General features: G+C 43.1%; 1 protein-coding gene across 4 annotated transcripts in view; it reads right to left on the bottom strand.

The window, feature by feature from the left end:
* The window catches only part of nrg2a (neuregulin 2a), a 74,262-nt gene that overhangs the window by 37,605 nt on the left and 16,859 nt on the right, over positions 1-19,798 (bottom strand). For 3 of the 4 annotated variants that reach the window (XM_088278796.1, XM_088278795.1, XM_088278797.1), the window contains exon 2: positions 546-711. In XM_088278796.1, the coding sequence (XP_088134922.1) occupies positions 546-711 (166 nt within the window). Of the gene's footprint in view, positions 1-545; positions 712-12,584; positions 12,763-19,798 lie in introns of those variants that run through there. The other variant, XM_088278798.1, reaches the window with a different exon arrangement.

Below are 19,798 nucleotides of genomic sequence, written 5' to 3'. Positions count from 1 at the left end.
ATCATCAGCCAAAATGAAAGGCAGTGTGGAAAAGGAGCATGAATTATTCAAAGGGCAGGGCTCAGTGCTGCCTCGCTTGCTAGGAGGTGAAAAGTGGTACTGCAACCAAACGTATACATAAGCAACTACTCACAGGCGGAGCTAGGATTTTTTTTTCCAGGGGCTGCGCATGGGGGGGGGGATATCTCCGGTGATCCGCAAAAAACAAAAAATAAATAAATAAAAATTTACACACATACTTTCATTATATGTTTCCCAAGGGTGCTGGGGTGAAATATGAAAAAAAAAAAATCAAAGAACGCCTAAAACTGTATTATCTGGCCTAGCACGTGAGGGGGATGCGGGGTGAGGTGGGGAGCAGTAGTGCCGCCAGTGTAGCTCCCATACCCGAATCGCGAGTAATTTACATCCTGCTAATGAATTGTTCTAATTGCCTATATTAATAATTTTAATCTGCAAACTATGATCCCAGAACACTTGAATTAGCATTTCAAACATATTTTTGTGTGTGTGTGGGGGGGGTGTGGGTGGGTGGGTGTACTCACTGGCTGTTCTTTATTCGAATTTTCTTGTTTTTCTTCAGTTCATTGCCATCCTTGAACCATCGGTAGGTGGGCAGAGGGTTCCCCGTGGCCTCGCACTTGACTGTGAGCTTGCTTCCCTCGTCCACTATTGATGGATTCTTCATTGGTTTTAACTTTGGAGCCGAAGCTAAAAAGAGATTGGGGGGGGGGGGGGAGAGTTAATGGGACTCCTTGATGACAAAAAAAAAAAAGTTTAGTTTGCACAATTGATGTTCCATTGTGTATTTGAGTTTGAGCACAATAAAAAAAAAAAAAAGGAGGACATCGATGCAATACGCAGCCAATTGTCCCTCAGTAGACTGAGCTAACAAGTCTCTCATGTGACCAGCAGATGTTGTCACCAGAGGCATCATCATGTTGACGTCAGACTAACAAACAGGTGCGATTTCAATCTGGTTCTATCGCTGTACAATTACCTGCTATCAAATATTATATAAATTATTAAAGCAAACATCTACAATCATTTGCCACTGTAGAATTAACGCTGACTGCGTGTGTATGCTTTTTGGCTGCTGCTCTTGTGTGTGTGTGTGTGTGTGAGTCCAAATATTGCATCATTTCTATTAATGTCATGCATTGGATTATGAAAAATGATCTTTGACACACACAAACACACATTCATCGAGTACATGAAGGACACACAAGGCCCCACAAACACTTGCCAGCTGACAGCTGCAAACATGTTTAGGGGAAGACTCACTCAGGGTGGGGAGAGCGAGTCGGGGTGAATGAGGGTCAATCAGGAGATGGCCAAGATGCCCCCCCCCCGCCCCTTCCTTCTGCTTTCCACGTAAAAAAATGTCTCCATTCACGATATCATGTGAACGCTTTGCTGAGTAATGCTTCCAATTCCAGCTGTTTGCAACTCCATTAAGGATAGAAATGAGTGCAAAAAAAAAAACTTGTGGTTGTGATGCATTTATAACAAGTTGTTCTTCTCACACCCACCCGTGTCCTCTTTCTGGAGAAATTGTCCTACTTCCGTAACCTGATAAAGTTGGAGGAGAGGAAAAGCCTCAATGATGCTGCATTTTATTTGTGTGTGTGTGTGTGTGCGTGTGTGTATGAGCGACGAGTGATGAATTTGGGACATTGTTAACTCATGCTTGTGAAATTGCATTGTCACAATTCAGAGTTTACCACTGACTCTATTTACATTCCGCCCATGCTCAACACAAATTGAATTATTAATAAAATATTGATTTATTGCTGATTCAACAGATTGGGGGCCACATTTTGGCATATCATGGAGAAAGCTGCAAAGACGAATTTATTTGGACAAAAGGGTTATGTTTTGGATCAAATGAGGAAAACATGCAAGGTTTGAAACTCATTGATAAGATCAGAGACGCGCATTCCCTCCCAAGGACGGAAAAGTCCGTCTATCCATGATGAAAAGTAAGGACGGAAGCACTTTAATAAAATAAGGAATTAAGGACAGCGAGACGATGACGGAAGGATGCCCAGGTCACAGACGGAGGACGGACCGACAAAATAGGGTCAAGTGCCCATCTCTGGATAAGCGGCACAACGACGACAACATCTAACTTCATCCATCACTACAAAATCAACAAGGACATCCAAGCCACATGAACCACAAAGTTTCGGAAATTGATGGGCGTTCAAAGGTTAAATAAGATCGATGTCACTAATGTGTTTGATAAAACGACTGTATAAAAGTACTGTTTCTGGTTTTCACAAACATCTGGTGATGACATGAGAAAGTCACTTCAAAATAGCTCAAACACAGACGAGAGCGTAATTTTAGATCAACTATTTGTGTTTTTGTCTGTGAGCCGATTGATATTTACGGCGCTTGGGAAGACGGAAATGAGGCAGATGAGTCTTTGTTGGACTTGATATCACAAAGAAACGCAAGCATCTCCTCATAAAGTCATAACGATGGGTTGAGAATTATTACCCAGAAGGGATTGAAGAGAAATAAACATTTGGTTCTCATGATCACGCTTATTAATTTCAGACAACATTTCCAGATGAGCCTAATGACGAGGAATATTTACAGTTTGTTTGACTTGATTAAGCAGTCCAACGTCTGGCTGGACAGTAAAAGAAAATAATCATACCGTTAAAAAAAAAAAAAAAAGAAAAGTGCAATTCAAAGAGCAAACTGGTTTGTTCCGTTCAAAGAATTTCTGTCTGTCTGAGTTTCTGTCTGGCAAATGCATCGTATTAAGAGAACAGCTGTTAAAAAGTCACTGATGAGTAGCAAGCAGGTATTTGAAGCGGCTGCCGTCTCTGGAGTCCGAAGAACCTTTTGATGCAGGATCCCCTCGGCTAGCAGTCATAAAGCCGCATTTCGGCCACCCCTGACTAATGCTCACGAGGGGAAACATTTGGAGTAAGCTCGGAAATCCACAAAGACTCATTTTCAAACAACTTTATAAAAAAAAATGTCGGAGTTGGTGATGGTTTTTCATTGCCACCATGCTCCCAAAAAGGTCGCAACTTTCCCAGGTGTTGGTAGATTTATGTTTTGTGCTCGAATGATGGGAAGTGAAACGTAATGCTAATTTGCTGTGCCTGAAGGTGTTAAAATGACCTCTGAACTGTGGCTTCCGCTGTAAAATAATTATCTTGTAAGACAACGCGCAATAACGCGCTCAGAAAAAAAAAAATACAGCTGAAACTTTAGCGACTATCGGTGTCTAGGGAGAACCAAATATTTGTGTGACCACCGTAATCCCTGACCTTAACCCTATTAAGAACCTAGGTTGGTGGATGGCTGTATTCCTCCAAACAGAAATTGTTGAAGCCTCGATTGAAATATCGGCGGAAAGCATCCTCATTGTAAATAACGACATAAAATGTTGAAGTTGTTGCCTTGAAATTCGAAATTTTTTATATTTTTTTTTAACGGTAATCACTTACTGAAATGCAGTGGACGACCTAGCTTCTCTTGAAAGGTCCGTCTTGAAAATGGCCTCGCAAGTGTATGCGCAATTAAATCCACACTTTTCCCTCCTTCTGCCATTGTGGTTTAAAAAAGCAAGAATATATTTTATATTTCCGAACGGTCGCCAGTTACAACTTTCGGGTGTGTTGAATCCACATAGCGCCGCCCGCTCGCGAGTGAGTATCCAATCACAAGATGGGTTCATCACCTTCAAGGTTAAAGCCTCGCTGTAACCAACTCGTGATCTGATTGGCTATCGCAACTGTCTATCAAATCTGAAAGCCATGACAGAACAGACGCCCGCACGATTTTATCTGAAGGCCTTGGACGAATCGTGCGAGCTACTGGTACTGTGAAATCTGCCTAGCAACACGAGCTAGCTGAATTCTGATTGGATAAAAACTCTCACGTGAAAATACAACACTGGGATATAATATGACACCAATGTGACGAATATGATCATTTTTCTTGGTTATGTTAGGCCAGCAGAAAAGGCCTTGAAGGCCTTGACCGCCCATCTACTACTGAAATTATCAAATGAAAGATAAAAGGAGAGATCAAAGATGAGCTCTGATTTGTTGGACAAATCTCCATGCCATGACCGAATGCAGTCAACACTCTGTGAAATGCGAATATAGTGATCGATGACGATAATTGTATTCAATTTAAATTGCACTGAGAATTTTGGAAAAATGAGCAAAACAACGTAATTATTAGGAACACGCGGCATTCACTGGCAAACTGAAATGTCAGGTGCTATGGGTTCGTCAAGCAGTACCACATGCACAACTTTCAAAGTCCAGATGTTTCCCATTAAACATCTTTTTTTTTTTTCTTTTTTTTTATGTTATGTAGGATGTGATGTACAAGTAGAACCTGAATTCATGAATACTCCAACATGTTTGACAAGAGACTTCATCACACATTTCCGTCAACCGCCTTTTACCTCTGGATGGAGTTTGCCAAGAAAATTTGGAATTTGAACTCAAGTCTCCAAAAAATGTGACTTTTTCGCTGACTCTTTGCGATATCTTAGCCGCCTGTACGGAATAGAATGCGTAAACAACGTCGCCGTCGTATGGCTCTACACGCTTCGCTTTGCCAGACTTGGCCCAACGCGGTGCCTGAGGAAAGCCTGTCAGCCTGTCATCAGCAGAGAGAAGAGCAGGAATGAAGTTGCTCCATAAAAAAAAAAAAATCAACAAAAAAAAAATGTTTAGTACTTTACCTCAACACACGTCTGTCCTTGCCAAGTAAATTAAACAAGTTTTCTCTTTGCCTGGAAGAGTTACAGCAACCCTTATCGGTAAGCCAGATGTGTACGAAGGACCGCTCTGCGCGCAAACGTAATGAAGACGCGGGGCGCCGTCACTTTGCGTCAACCTCCTCGACGCAGATGTTCAACAGTTCTCCGCGGAGATTCATATTCACGTCTATCTTCAAGGCTCTTTCATCTCCACAACATGACATCGGTGAAGCCTCTGGCAGCGCACGCACGGCGTGATATACAGTGGATGCTCCTCGGCGGCTCGCCTGATGAGGAAACCATCATACAGGAGATGTTTGCTGGACACACATGAAGTGCGCCGCAAGTCAACCGCGCTCACGTAAAGTTTCTTTTTTTCATGCCGGTGAGGTGATTTCTCAAACGGGTGCCCCTTTTTTTTTTTTTTTTTTTGCATGACACCTGTGAAAAAAGTGTCAGGCAGCAATGATAAACTCGGGGCCTCTGCAAGCGCCCGCCTGATTGTCGGCTTTTGAAGTGGCGGGGCAGCTGCAAAAAAACAAAAAAAAAACGGAGAGCACGGTGTGGCAAATTGGGTGGCTCACACTCGCGGGCGCCGACGTTTGGAAAAAAATCAGCGGCGACCGTAAGAACAAAGTCGCTTGATGAATTGACGATTGCTTATATGATTGAGTCGACATTTTGCATTTTACTTGCAGGAGCTTAGGGGAGGAATCTGAGGCATGCATTTGTAACATCCCCCCCCCCCCGCCCCCCCTCCTCCACCTCCAGACCTTTTCTGGACAAAGTATCCCAGATTATTCCGGTGTTATGTCACTTGACTACATGCTGTCCAGAGACAAATTGCTCAACGAGACGACCTTTGCGTTGGGCCGATGGTGTTCCGACTAAAAGTCCAGTCGATGTACTGTAACATCTGTTCGAAAAGATCATTTCTCAACCGCAAGTAAGGAAACTGCTTTCACCAGATAATTAGCTCGTGCATCGTTCAGATATGACTCAAAGCCTTAGCGATAATCGCCACTTTTTAAAATAACAGCACATGGTTTCTTTCTCCCGCTGACTGTTCATTAGTCATCATCACAGCGTTTCCTCCAACGCTAACTTATTTTCACAGACTTTACGTTACCTCTGGATGATTTTTCACGCAAAGCGAGCATCGTGTACCACAAAAAAACATTATGCTGTTCTTATCGTTGGTTTTGTGCAAATATTAGTGTCTTGATTACCGTATTTTCCGGACTATAAGCCGCTACTTTTTTCATAGGTGCGGCTTTTCTGTGGATTTTTCTTTTACCAGTAGAGGGCGCTCTATAGTTCAGAAAATACGCTAGATATTTTTTTTTTTTCTCTTGGGTCTGTTCTGTTTTAATTAGCAAAGTCTCTTTATGTACCTTTATGTGCTTTAACAGTACAAAATCTTTCTGGATATGCAGTAAAAGACATTTTTTCAACATAGAAAACTGCATCTTATAATCTGGTGCGGCTTGTATGTCTTTTTTTTTTTTCTTGGTTTTTTTTTTTTTCAAAAAAGAGCTGCAGCGGCTTATATAAATATACGCCTTAAAGTCCGTAAATTACGGTAATTGCATTTGCATTGTATTATTAAATGACGATACCAATACGAAAAGTGCGTGTGAGGTGTAGGTGTTATTTTTTTGTCCACTTGGGTTGCCGTCCTACGTTCCACGCTGTCGTATCTGTGACAATTTGTGTGCATAGCTTTAAAAGGCAAGGCCTAGCCTGGTGAGTGACGTGTGCGTCGGCGAAGAAGACTGTAGTTAGCATCTCATTAATTAATGTCTTACATGTGTCTTTCATTTCTCACTGTTGGTTCGATAAAGTCATCGACTAGTAGCGCTAGACTAAATTAAATTAGCTAGGAGCCATTGCGCCACTCTATTTCCACACGGAGCGGTGCGTGCGTCTGCAGTACGGCTGCAAACTGAGCGTTATTCGATTAATCGTTTCAACCCTGGCCACCAGCAGATGAGCTTTTTGATTCAATCGCAACTAGTCTGCTGTCTAACATGATTGAAAAGACGCCCTTGAAGAACACAGCTGACGCTTCTGCAGTTAATTATGCTCCTCCAACAATGACATGGAAACATGCCATTGCAGTCCACATAGTCGATGAAGGAATGCGCTTGTGCTTGTTACAACAATTTAGTCAAAAAAAAAAAAAAAAAAAAAAAAAAAAAGCCTTATAAGAATATGCAACCCCTGAAACATGTCGGCAATCGTTGCAGGTGCCTGCACACAAATATGACACAATCTCTCAGACTATCATTATCCTTAATCCCTCCTTTTATCCATTCATCTACTTTGTATGCTTCTTATCCTGTCGAGCGCGGCTGTCATCAGAATGTGCATGACTTTCTTGCCAGAAATATGCTTCGCTTCAGTTTAATATGCATTTTATTGCATTTCTGTTGTCAAGCATCCCGGAAGATGTGAGCGAGCCATACTTTGCATTTTTGAGTATCCATTTTTTTTTTTTTTTTTTTTTTTGGCGTGTGGGTCAGAGTGCATTCTTGGGAACACAGAATGGAGGGCGGAGCTAGACGCGGTTGCCTGATGGACGGAGAACTGTTCACTTTTTACTGTTAAGAGGAATTTTATTGTTAGCCATTGAACATGTTTTTTTTCTTCCAGATTTATTGCACTATGAGTGTGCTGTGAGTAGTTTTTAGTTAATCATCAGTTCTCACCCCTTGAGGAGGGATTGATAAAATACATAAAAATATAGTACATCCATTCATTTTTACTGATTCTTGTTTCGGGGTTGTGAAACATTTGATCTCATCTGCGGTGACGGTGGGCAAAAGAGAATCGACACCCTGGACTGGTCCCCCGTCAATCACGGGACATATTGATAGTTTGTGTTAGGCAAATGAATTTGGATTTTTTTTTTTTAAAAAGTGGTCTATGGAGGTTTTGGACAGACAGTAAGGCTGGCTTTATGTTGCGGATCATGTTAATGACTTGTTTTCAGGAAGTGCGCGCACTATTTTGGAACACAGCTAAGTTGAATGCGCCAATTGTGCCACAAAAAGCACAGCACACCCAAAAAGACGGATAAGGAGGATTATTCTTCTGACGTTAGGCGGACCTCGGTAGTAGCGATACTGTTCGGTGCGCCAATGAACTGTGATGTTCTAAAGTTAGCAAGCCAATTTCAATAATATGAAAAAAAAATGTTTTTGTCATTTATTCGCGCAGCATTGTGATTCAAGATGAGCACTGTCGGACATCCGTCAACAGCCATCGAGTATACTGCAACTTATTTGTTTTATCATGCGGCATCCATCGCTTCCATTCGTAAAAGGAGTATGCAGAGAGGAGGAAAATATATTCACCAAGTGATGGAAAAATATGTGAAATAACTAGTGCTGTCAAGCGATTATATTTTTTTAACTAATTAATCGCAAAAAATTCATCGCAATCAATCGCATTTTTTTTTTTTTTTTTTATGGTGAAGCTTTTAACTGGTACTTGAATCGTATATTGAAATGAATGTAAAATCCCCAAATATGAAGTGCATTTTAAATCAAAGACTGTTCTAATAACTTTCTTTGACCCGTGAATACGATTTGCACGATATGCAAATTCATTTTGGAAGTAAATAAAACCGAGCTCACTGAGTTAAGATAATAACATGAGTTTTTTTTTTTAATTCCTCTTGAGTTAACGCTTTAATTTCGACAGCCCTTGAAATAATACATGATTCGAGGCAGTTGTGTCCTACAACAACCGCCATTTAAAACCAAAGCTGCATTAATTAAAAAATTAATAAATAAATAAATAAATTATAATCACTGTCAATCAGTGTCAGTATCATTGAAATTGAAATTTTCAGCGCGACCTAAATATATTTCATTATCTCTCGATGCTAGTTTGCATTCAATTTTGTTGTTACTGGACCTCACTCGTACCTGTCGGGTCCATTTAAAAAAAATAAAAATTCCAGACTTAACTTGCGCTTTGTGTCAACGCATGTTTGTGAGAGCGTGGCTTTTAACGTACAAAATAAACAGTCTCCACTCGGCATGCATTAAGGCGTTTTATCGGCACATTACTGCTGTATTTGCAGCTTAGTGATGAATGCAACCGCTGTAAGGTGTTGTTTTTTTGATTAGCTTTCCGTTTTGCACGTCGCCCAAACTCTTTGAGATGTCTCCAGCGCCTCTGATTACTGGTTTCCGACTAAGTGCAGTTGAAGCTCTAAAATGCCAGGTAGGTGTTTGAACATGATAAGAAAGATCTGGCACACAATGAAGGAGGCACTTTACCTTCCTTAACCAATTATTAGCAGCCCGCGCGTGCACGCACACAAAGCGCGACAGCGCCGGATGCAAACATGTGTTTTGTCTTGACACAAGATGGATGGTCAGTAAAATGACAACGCTTGTAAATGTATGTTCATTTCGGCCGGCCACACATTTTGCAGGGACGCTTCTGTCTTTTCAACGCATGGAAGTTGATGAAGCGCCCGTGGGCTTCAATTCAACGGAAGAATGAGAACAAAGTTGCCCAGTTTTACACCCCCTCGGGTGTCTTTTTTTTTCTTCAATAAGAACTTAACGTTTTGGCAGCTTTGTTAGCATTCTCATGAGAGTGTCGGCTTTCAGCCGCAACATACACACACGCACACACACACACACACGCACACACACACACACACGCGCACATATTCCATCTTGAAAGAAAATCCCCATGTTACATTGCTGCTGCAAAATGCCCCAAACCGATGCTCAACCTCTCTTTTAGCCTCACAGCTAAATATTACGAATATTAAAGCCACATTGAAAAGACAAGGAATAATTCTCAGAAAAAACAGTCATTGGAAAAAGTTGGGATTTTGTGAGTTGTAATGTTAGAATAAATTGCCGCTTAAAGACTAAAGCGACTGTATATTTGAATAATGTCATTTAAAAGGGAAACGTTTGACAAGAATATGGGTCTAAAAATCACAAGTTTACAGGGAACTAATCATATTTTTCCAATATTAATTTTAATTTTTATTTAATTAAAACACTGTTCTATTAAGAGCAAAGGTTTTATGATTAACCTATTAACTGCCATTGACGGATAAACACGTCAATTTATTTACTCAACTGGTAGTGAATGAGTTCAAAATAAATTCCAGCAAAAAGAACAGAAGTCTCTTTTGATGGGTGGCGTGAACATTTTTAACAAGTTATTCAAGATATTAACTGCCTTTTTATGAGTTTAATTTATTGTTCTGACCGTCTTTGCTTCTGTGTGTCTAATTTTTACTCCATCTATAAATAAAGTGAAGTCACGGAATATCTGAAGGGACTGTTGAATTTGTCATTGTGGGGGTAACTCATTAAAATTGTAATTATATTCACACAAAATGGCAATTATATTTCAACAATATTAATGTCACACACTTTTTTTTTTTTTTTTTTTATCTTCTGGGCAGCCCCGAGTTCTCTTTGGTAAAACTGAAACACCTGCGAGGAAAATCATATCCTTTCAAAAAGGTGTGAAGTTAAGAGGAAAGATGAAGACGAGGGGATGAGGCTGACGGCCCCTCATTGGTCAGATGACATACGATTAGATTTGACACTTGTTCGACACAAAAGGACGCGTGCACATGCAAGCATATGCAGGACCACGGGCCGTCGATTGTGAGGGCAGGTTGGAAAAATTTTTTTTTTTAAATATTCACTACTTTTGGGGGGTTATTTTTTTTCCTAATGGAGAGATTGAAGGGTACAGTGGTACCTTCAGATAAATTATTCGCTTTGCTTTTAAGCAAAGGATATTTGAACACCAACAATGGAGCACCACATGTACACAGACAATGACGATACTCCCTGGCATGTATTAATTTCCCTTTGTCGAAAATAACAAATTCTATCGCAACTTCTTGAAGAGTTGTGACCGAATCCATGTATGTTGTACTGCCCCCAGTGGCCGAGAGGAGCAAAACCGAATATTGCGTCACAATCGAAATGAATGAATCATGATGCCCACGATTTAATTCCTTTCAACCTATTTATTGATGTGACTACTGTATGCACTCATTTCTTTATTTTGTCGACTGTAAATGGGACCGATTAATGGCGTTGCTATGGATTTCAATGAGGAATTGTGATTTGAGATCCAAGCTTGGTTATAGAACAAATTATACTCATATCCCAAAGCATTGCCGCATTGCAAGGATGTGATCTCAGGATTGTGAGTTTTACTTTGAAACATCAATGGGAGAATATTGACAGAGTACCTCTCAGTTTTTTGGTTTTTTTTACTATACAAATCGGTGCCAGCATGGCCTCTTTTGAACGTGTTTTATTGCGCTCGGCAGAGTGACGCTTTCTCATGAATAATTACAAGGTGGTATCGGACTTATTACAGAGCGTTAAGAGACTCACAATCTTTTCATCTCGAATGACACATTTCACAGCCTCAACTCAACGTGATGCCGTGTGCACCGTGAAGATAAACACTACAAAGGGCACTTAAGCAGAAGGTGAACTATTATTTCCATAGAAAATATTGCACACACACACACAAAGGAACGGAGAAATTGACATTGCTGCATTGTACAATGTGCTGGAATGTCATATTCCAATATGGATGAAAAATCTCCGGGTCGATCATATCCATGATTGACAGTTGACATTTCCAACCAAAGTGCCGCGCCGGATCATCACGACTACTTATTTTGTCACAAAATTATTTACTAATGACTACTACGCCTTTCACCTATCTATGCCAGTGATGCAGAACGGCCGGCGGAACAATTGCACGTGCTTCCTTTTGGTCGGCAGAAGGTACAGTAAACCTCATCCACTTGTCGCCATTCATAAAATACTTCAACCGACCCGGATTTCACACTTAGAATGTCAAATTTGTCATGGCTTCACAATTTGGGGACATTTTTTTTTGTTAGATGTTGTGCCGTTGTATTTATTTATTCAAATTAGTGCCTTGTGCTTAAAGGTTGGGGAACTAACATTGGAGCATGAAAAATATGGCTCGTTATGTTATCTCATTGGATTAGAGCTGCTGAAGATGAACTCCCCAGCCCCCCCCCCCCCCCTCCAAAAAAATACAAATATTCCATCGCACACTCCAATGTTTCAAGATCATTATCAAAATGTGGAATTGTTATGTTACAAAACGAATTTCATAACAGCGGATACAAAGAAGATAAAAGTTGAAACGATGACGGTAAAAAGCTGAAAAAAGTTTCATTCAAAGCATTTGGAGTGAAACAAGGGATGGGCTTCCCCATGACCTGAGGTCAATCTACAGTGACATGTTGTGGCTTGCGTGCAACCACCAGTGAGCAAGCACATTTGCTACTCTTGCGACTGGGAAGCTACGCTGACATAGAAGCAAAAAAAAAAAAAAAAAAAAAATCAAATAAATAAAGACACGCTTTATGTACGGTGACTCATCACTGACATCCAAAAATCACTGAAGAAGCTGATGAATTATTAAGCCTCTCCAAAAGTGTATGGCGCTGCGTCGTGTTCCACAAATACTTCCAGGGTGAAAATCAAACAACACGATCACTTCACGATGAATCAGGACCGGCCACATTTGAAAAGACCAATTTTTCATTCGAGACGAAACGCAGAGTGCACAAATCACAGCGTTCGACTTTTCCCGCAACTCCAACCGGCCGCCAAAACCAGATGTGTCTCCACACGCTGCCCACATGAGGACACGCATCCATGTGACAACCTGGCTGCAAGCTTTGACAAGCCGAGGGCGCTACTTCGGCGACGCAAACTTCCTTCGTGAGCACGCTCACCATGCAAATCGGGAAATTTAACCTGCACCTTCAATTTCATCTTACCTTGAGTGGGATCGCCCTCCTTCTCTTTTTGCCCTTTCTTACCGCCCTTCCTTCTCCCTTTCTTATCTTTCCTCTTAGTCTCCGTCATGCTGTCACGATGAAGTAAATCCTCTCGGTAAAAGAGCCCCAAGATAAAAGAAGAATTTGGGGGGAAAAAAAAAAAAGTAGGTAGTCCTGAGGGGGGGGGGGATGTGTGGCAAGAGGGCACCCGCAGACTCTGATCCCAGTTAGCGCGTCTCTCCTCCTATATAGACTCACACCAATCAAGTACAGCAAAGGACCACCTACTCCTTCCAGCGGGGTGAGCAAGAGAGAGAGAGAGCGAGAGAGAGAGAGACTGGGAGTGAGGAAGGAGGGAAGACGGAAAAAAAGTAGGAAGAGAAAAGGTGGGGACGGCTGAAGAAAAGTGAGAGAATACGGAAGAAGGGAGGAGGCAGAGAAAGGCATTTCCCATCGCTTTGAGGCAATCAACTCTTGACTGACTGGATCTTATAGATAAGAGGCGGCTCTTCCAGGCCGTATAGCCATAAATGAGCGTCAAGAGGACCCCAACCCCCCCCCCCCCCCTCGGGAAAAGTCCCATGTGGAGCATACAAAAAAAAAAAAAAAAAAAAAAAAAGGGTTTCCTCGACTAGCATCTTCTGTCTTTAGTAATGACCCGTGCCCAAGTGAGACCGAGACCCCCTCTGTGCACCGCTGACCCCACCCAGATAACTCAAATGGATGGGGCAAGGGGTGGGGGGAGTTGGGAGGTGTGGAGGGGGTGGGTTATTCGGGACGGGACGGTCTGCCCTTGCCAATTTGTAGTCAGGGTCACAAGCCACTTCACATCTGGGTCCGATTTGACACGCTCAGATTCGGGAGATACGTGTGAGGGAGAGACATGATGGAGGGGGGGGGGGGGGGGGGGGGGGGGCTGGTGGTAGTGGTGGTGACGGAGGAGGGGTGCGGGGGGTTGGGGGCGTTATGTGAGGTGCCAAAAGTCAGATCCCAATCAGCGCCAGACTGCTTCTTGCAGTATTACACAAAATCATCTTTTGCCTCCCCTCTTGTCTGTCAGAAACGAACCCCCTCCGACCCCCCCACCTCACACACACACACACACGCGCGCCCCCCCCCCCCTCAGAACTCCACCCCCACTCCCACTTGGCTGCAGGCGAGTCGCAACACGCCCGTGGATGCACGTCTCCCTCGCAGTCCACGTTGGAGCCAGGTGTCACCGATACCAACGCGCAAGAAAGAATCCAAGATTCATTAAACAAGATCATATCTTGGGAAACGCCGAGTAATATTAGACACGACCCTTCTGCAAAAGCATTTTCTACCCCGAAGGTCCCGTCTATGTATAGGCTAGCAAGGAGCAAAGTCAGGCAAGAAGGACACGATAGGACGGGAAAGCAAGAACTTGACGGAGGTGAAGGCCAGAAAGAGTTGTTTATGGAATGCTTTAAATGACACTCGTGTTTATTTTATTAGATTTTTTTTTATGGACATGTTGGCCTTCAATGTGAATGCAAATCGCAATTAAGGCCACAATGGGGATGGGATGTGCTGCTTTGATGACTATATGCAAAAAAAATGAATGATTTCCATCAGAATTTATGGTGGAGTCACACTTGCGCTGAGGTAGAATTCATTACAGAATGCTTGAAATTGTTTCTATTTGTCGCGTCACAAACCGTTTCTGGATTCTGTTTTCCGAATGGTACATTCCTGTCATCTTATGTCATCATCTGCAAAACTGAAACTGTCCAACCAACATATGGACGCACAAACATAAATCACTTTTGTTACAGGTTAAACCTTGGCTGAGGTCTGTTCTCTATTTAGAGTACGACATGCCAGAGTTAGTTAACTTGCAGGAATATAAAAAAATATATATATATATATTCTCCCCTCCCCCCAAAAATGATGATGCATTTACTCAATTAGATTTTTGAAATAGTCTCAATCCAATACCTGAAATTGTATCTTCATACAGATTATTTAATTTTGTGCAACCACCTGATGCATTAAAATTGAGCAAATTCAAACTTTTTGGGGGGGGTGTCAAAAATACGGCCCGCGGGCCAGATCAGGCCCAAAAATGGTTTAATCCGGCCCATGAAAAGATTTGGTGAAGTAAATGTGTTATGACACATTCAACTTCTGGCAACACCAGAATAGAATGCAAGTCGCGATAATCGGCGGAATATTGACACCAATTGTTTTATGAAAAGGTTTTCATTTGCGAACCGAGTTTTGGTTGCACAGGGCGCCCTAAAGGTAACGCTATAACCCGAATTTGTACGTTGAAATTTGACATTGTCACTCATTAACCGATGCAAATGAAGTAAGTCAAAATCATTGTAAAACATAAATGCTGGTTCACCCGTTTATCTTCATTTTGTCCCAAAGTGTGTGCCCTGAACATTTTAAGCCGCTGAGAAGAATCACAGGTCGACGGAACGGAAGAAAATCACACAACTCTCGATGAAACCCGGCCATTGAAAGTCAAAACAAAACAAAAAAACTAAAAGCGTGGATGAGTCATCTGCTGGGCTCTCCCAGGTTTTGTCTGCGCGCGGCCCTGGGAGAATTCTTGACGTGTCTCGGGGAGGAGGCGGCGACAGCGGCGCGGTTTGTAAGGGGCAGCGAAGGGGTCATGTCTTAACAGGTCAACGCACTCAGCAACGCACGCCTCATCGGCGTCGTAACAGAAGAACAAAAGGTCAGCGTGTGGCCAAGTTTGGACACGCCAGCCTGGTCCGACTGGGTGCTTCCCTAAACCTAATTGCTCTTTCCTCTCCACTCTCTCCTCCTCATGGCGGCGGCGGATGATCTAATCTGTCAGCAGAGGTAACCAACTCCTGGCAGGGGGGCTACAGTGTGGAGAGATCCGCCGCTCTTACCGTCGTGTCCCCCCCCAATATCAACACTCAACTTCCTCCGACATTCTACAGGATGGGACGCTCGCGGGGCCGGCGTGCACGTGGGTGGGCATGTGGTTTATGTATGCGTCAGAAATGTGAGTATTTGTGACGTCAGCGCAGAGGAAATGAGGATATCGAGATGATGCCGCGTAGATTTCGAGTCACGCAGTTGTCGTCCGTGTTGAGAAATTAACTCATTCATTTCCAGTCGAGTAAAAAAAAAAAAAAATGGATGATTGACGTCTTTATCCGTCTATGGTAGTGAATGAGTTAATGGCCGCCATCGCACACGTCCTCAAAACATGCAAGCTTGTAAAATGTGAAATTTGTCGAGAGCCGACGTCAGATGATACGAACCTCTGGGACGGTGTGCATTTCAAAACCGAGGCTTGCCGCCAAACTATTTGCAAACCTTCTGGGCTGCCGCTCAACTGGAAACAAACTATTTTGTAGCGTTTAAGGACATAAACGCATATGCGTGTGACATTTATTGCGTGCCACTTGGCAGTGTTACAAAAACGGAGGTGTGGGGGCGGGGGGGGTGCACCGTTAAACTTGAGGGGAAAGGAGGAAAACGTAGTACAATACAATCAATCAACATGGAAAGGTCAGATAAAAGTTTTGCGCAAGAATTTTAGAGAAGAAGCAAAAGCAGCAGCATGTCGACTAGACAAGACTTGTAAGGGAGGCACCGATACCGTACGTCGGAATTGAAAAAAAAAAAAAATGCTCTGACACTACCACACTGATACCGTTCAGCAGCCTGACATATACCTTCAGGTTATATGTCAGAAGTAAGCCGTTTCAAAGTGACGATATGATAAAGCACATAAAAGGTACACAAACAACAGTGATGGGTAAACGAAGCTTCAAATCTGCTTCATGAACCAGTTGTAGTGTTTTTGGACTCCAGTAGATGGCACTCTCGGTTCAACATTGGGCTGAAAGCACACTGACTTGCCATTTTTTAAACCCTTTATTTAAACCAACAGTGCCATCTAGAGGACTGAAAAATACAACAACTGGCTCATGAAGCAAATTTGAAGCTTCATTTTCCGATCCCTAACAAACAGATTGTTAAATCAGTGCCTTTTAACACGCGAACAACTTTGCTAATTAAAACAGAACAGACCCAAAAGAAAATAAAAATTTAGATATATTGAGCGTTTTTTCTGAACTATAGATCACCCCCTACTGGTGAAAGAAAAATCCACAGAGAAGCAGCACCGTTGTTTTAGCCGCATGGTTCATAATCAAGGGAAAAAGTAGCGGCTTATAGGCCCGAAAATACGGTACTCCTTTTACACAGTGCCCCCTAGTGGTCAGACCGAGACATCTCCAGATCACTGAAAACTTTCTATTCCGCCATCTTCCATCCTATTGAAAAGAATACAACGCCTATCCACAAATAAACTCCACTGCTGTATTTTCATCTCCTCTCATCTGCGTTTTTTTCAACAGACGTGGGTCGGACTAGTCTCGGGGTCCGGAGGTGGAGGGGCGCAGTCGGCCAGCGTGGGAGTGGCATAACTTGTAGAGCAACTTGTGAAAATGAAAAAAAAAAAAAAAAAAAAAAGACCCAAGCCCTATATGTTCTGACACGGATCCTTTTTATGTATGTCCCGCGCTCATAAATGCTTCCCAGGCCCCATCGCTGCTCGCCTCCTAATCTCTCCCCGAAAAGGAGAGACAGCTCGGCAGCGTGATGGAACTGAGCAGCGGCATACCTGCACATCATCACCGTGATGCGGCGCAACAACACTCCTGCCCTTTCACAGTCATACGAGTTTATCTTTGCAGACATAATGACTTTAAACAGCCATTAGCCCATGTTGTTTAAGTCTGTCTGCTTCTTGCCAACAAAGTGCATGCGGGTATCGGGGCGATGTCAAGTTCAGAGTGGAGCGTCTGCTTTTAACGCACAACATGTTGTCGCCACTCTTAGCTCTTGACAAATGAAGTAAGTGTCGGGGGGGGGGGGGCTGCTTCAAGCGAAATAGGAATAAACAAGGATTAATGCAGAGGAGTGAGGAGGTGACCTTTCACCTTTGAGAAGCTCCGTATTAGCTGCATTTGTTTGCAAAAGAAGAAGATTGGACTCGCGCGGGTTTCAAAGGGGCTGAAGGTGATTTCGCGTGAAAGGCGGATTACACAGCAGCACTAGCGCAGAGCACGTTTTAACAGTAACATTCTTCCGAAAATATGCTAAATAAATCTATTTTTTCTTCTCTTGGGTGTGTTCTGTTTTAATTAGCAAAGTCAACCCTATACTGCCCATTTTGCCACCTCAAAAGTTGTTTTAATGAAATCCTCTTTCATTAGATAACAGAGAAACATTATTTCTTCTCTTAAAAAGTCACCTAAGATGACCACGCAGTGACGCGAGATGTGCGAACATGCACACGCAGGTTGTCTGAATTACAAGATTTAGAAACCTGCTAGTCCAGCTAAGCATGTTGTTCAGTAACAGCGCTATACAAATGCTAAGTGCAGCCCAAGAGGGGGGTGCATAAAACATAAATCTTTCAGCATATATGCTGCCAGTTTTGTTGCTTTCAACGAGTTAGTATAAACGTCTCCTTGGTATGAATGACAAATAGACGTGAGGCATTGAAGACTTGACGTGCATGACGTGAATTAAATGGATGCTCGTGACAGGTTGAGGCCCCAGGAAGTGGCTCATTTGTCAAGGTCAGCGGTGCCAAGGTCAGCTGGCTGTCCAAATCTGAGTGAAGTCTGCTTGGCAACAGCTGAGATCAGGGCCACCGACAAAAAAAAAAAAAAAAAACACAAACAAATGATGACATCTTGAGCCTCGTTTTCAAATTAGCAGATGGACGGATGGATGAATCCAAACCAAGCATGGTTGTGTGACACATGGAAACTCAAAAGAGCAAGGCGTAATGCAAGTGTTAAAAAAAACACAAAAAAAAAACAAGGAAGTCATCCTGGGTGGATTGGGGCTCTTTGACGTTTGCGCAGCACATTGCTGTCACCATGGCAACCACAGTCTTAAGGTTAGCAACGGGAGCACGTGAGATGTGGAAGAGGGCGGAGCGAGGGCGAGGGAGACGAAGGGGTGGGGAGGGTGGTATGAGAGTGAGATAAGATCGGTGTGAGAAAGTGAGGAAAAAACGTGTGAGGATACAACGAGAGAAGGGAGGGGCGGGGGATGGGGGGGGGGGCAGGAGTGAGAAAGGATGGACAAGAAAAGGTTGACACAGCACTGAGAAGGTAGCGCTCGGCTGCTGTGTCGCTCCTGTTAGGAGTCTATTGTGCCAAGCCTGCTGGGAAACACTGCAGCAGCATCTCACAGGGGGGGGGGAGGGGGGGAGCGGGAGAGGGGGGGCAGTCGACCGGTGTCAGCACTGAGCATGCTCCGCTCTCCAGGCCTGGGAGAAAATGACAACGGAGGTCTTTAGCCACTTTGGCAAATTCTCTCGCTGATTTCCAGCCACTATCCCGCCTCACTGTGAGCACATTAACCGCCCCCCCCCACCTCACACCACCCCATCCCACCCAAACACTCTCCGGATGAATTGTACCCGGTGTGCCTGGTTGCTGATGCTGACTCATATCATGATGGCTTTGATTGGGGCTGAGAGGAGCAAGAGAGGAGCATAGCAACTCATCAGCCAATAAGGGCATGGGAGGGAATTTACGTTGTTCCTCGACAGCCCGCCAGATGTGAACTCTTCCCGATCATCGTCCTCATCGTCCGCCCTGTAAATTAAATGCGTTGTGAATGTGTGCAATGGGGGGGCGGTCAGTCAGGTTGGTATTCTATCTCCGTTTTGGTCGGTATGCATGTTCAGGCACACAGGGGAAGAGACATACCACATTTGGAGCCTCCCTCTTTTTCAGACCACCTGGTTGTCAGATCAAGATTTTTGTGATGCAAGAAGCAAACATTTGCAGCAATTCTGCAGAGCACGGCAATTTCCCGGTGACTTCCGTTTCCAACTCATTGACAGCAATTCCAAATATTATGCCATCGCCCAGAAAGAACCACAGAAGTAGCTGGCGAGCTTGTTCTAAAAATAGCTCATGAGTGGTGAGGCATTGTGATTTCCTTGGAATGTTGTATGTATTTACAGATACAGATTGCATTATTAATATGCGCCCAAGACTTTCCCCGAGCTAAAACTGGGCTAAAATAGCTTTCATCGTTAATACAAATTCAATATAAACGAGGAAGCAGATTCAAATGGGCAACTCAACAAAACGAACTTTCATGACATTTGGTGATCCTCTTAGAAAGGAAAAATCCGCTCTATCTTCTTAAGGCTGCCGGATTTAATC

The sequence above is a fragment of the Idiotropiscis lumnitzeri genome, chromosome 17 (assembly GCF_059441095.1).
Source record: "Idiotropiscis lumnitzeri isolate Australia: NSW breed Sydney's pygmy pipehorse chromosome 17, RoL_Ilum_1.0, whole genome shotgun sequence".
NCBI classification, from domain to species: Eukaryota; Metazoa; Chordata; class Actinopteri; order Syngnathiformes; family Syngnathidae; genus Idiotropiscis; species Idiotropiscis lumnitzeri.
Note: the sequence above shows the minus strand (reverse complement) of the source record. Positions and strands in the feature narration are given on the sequence as shown.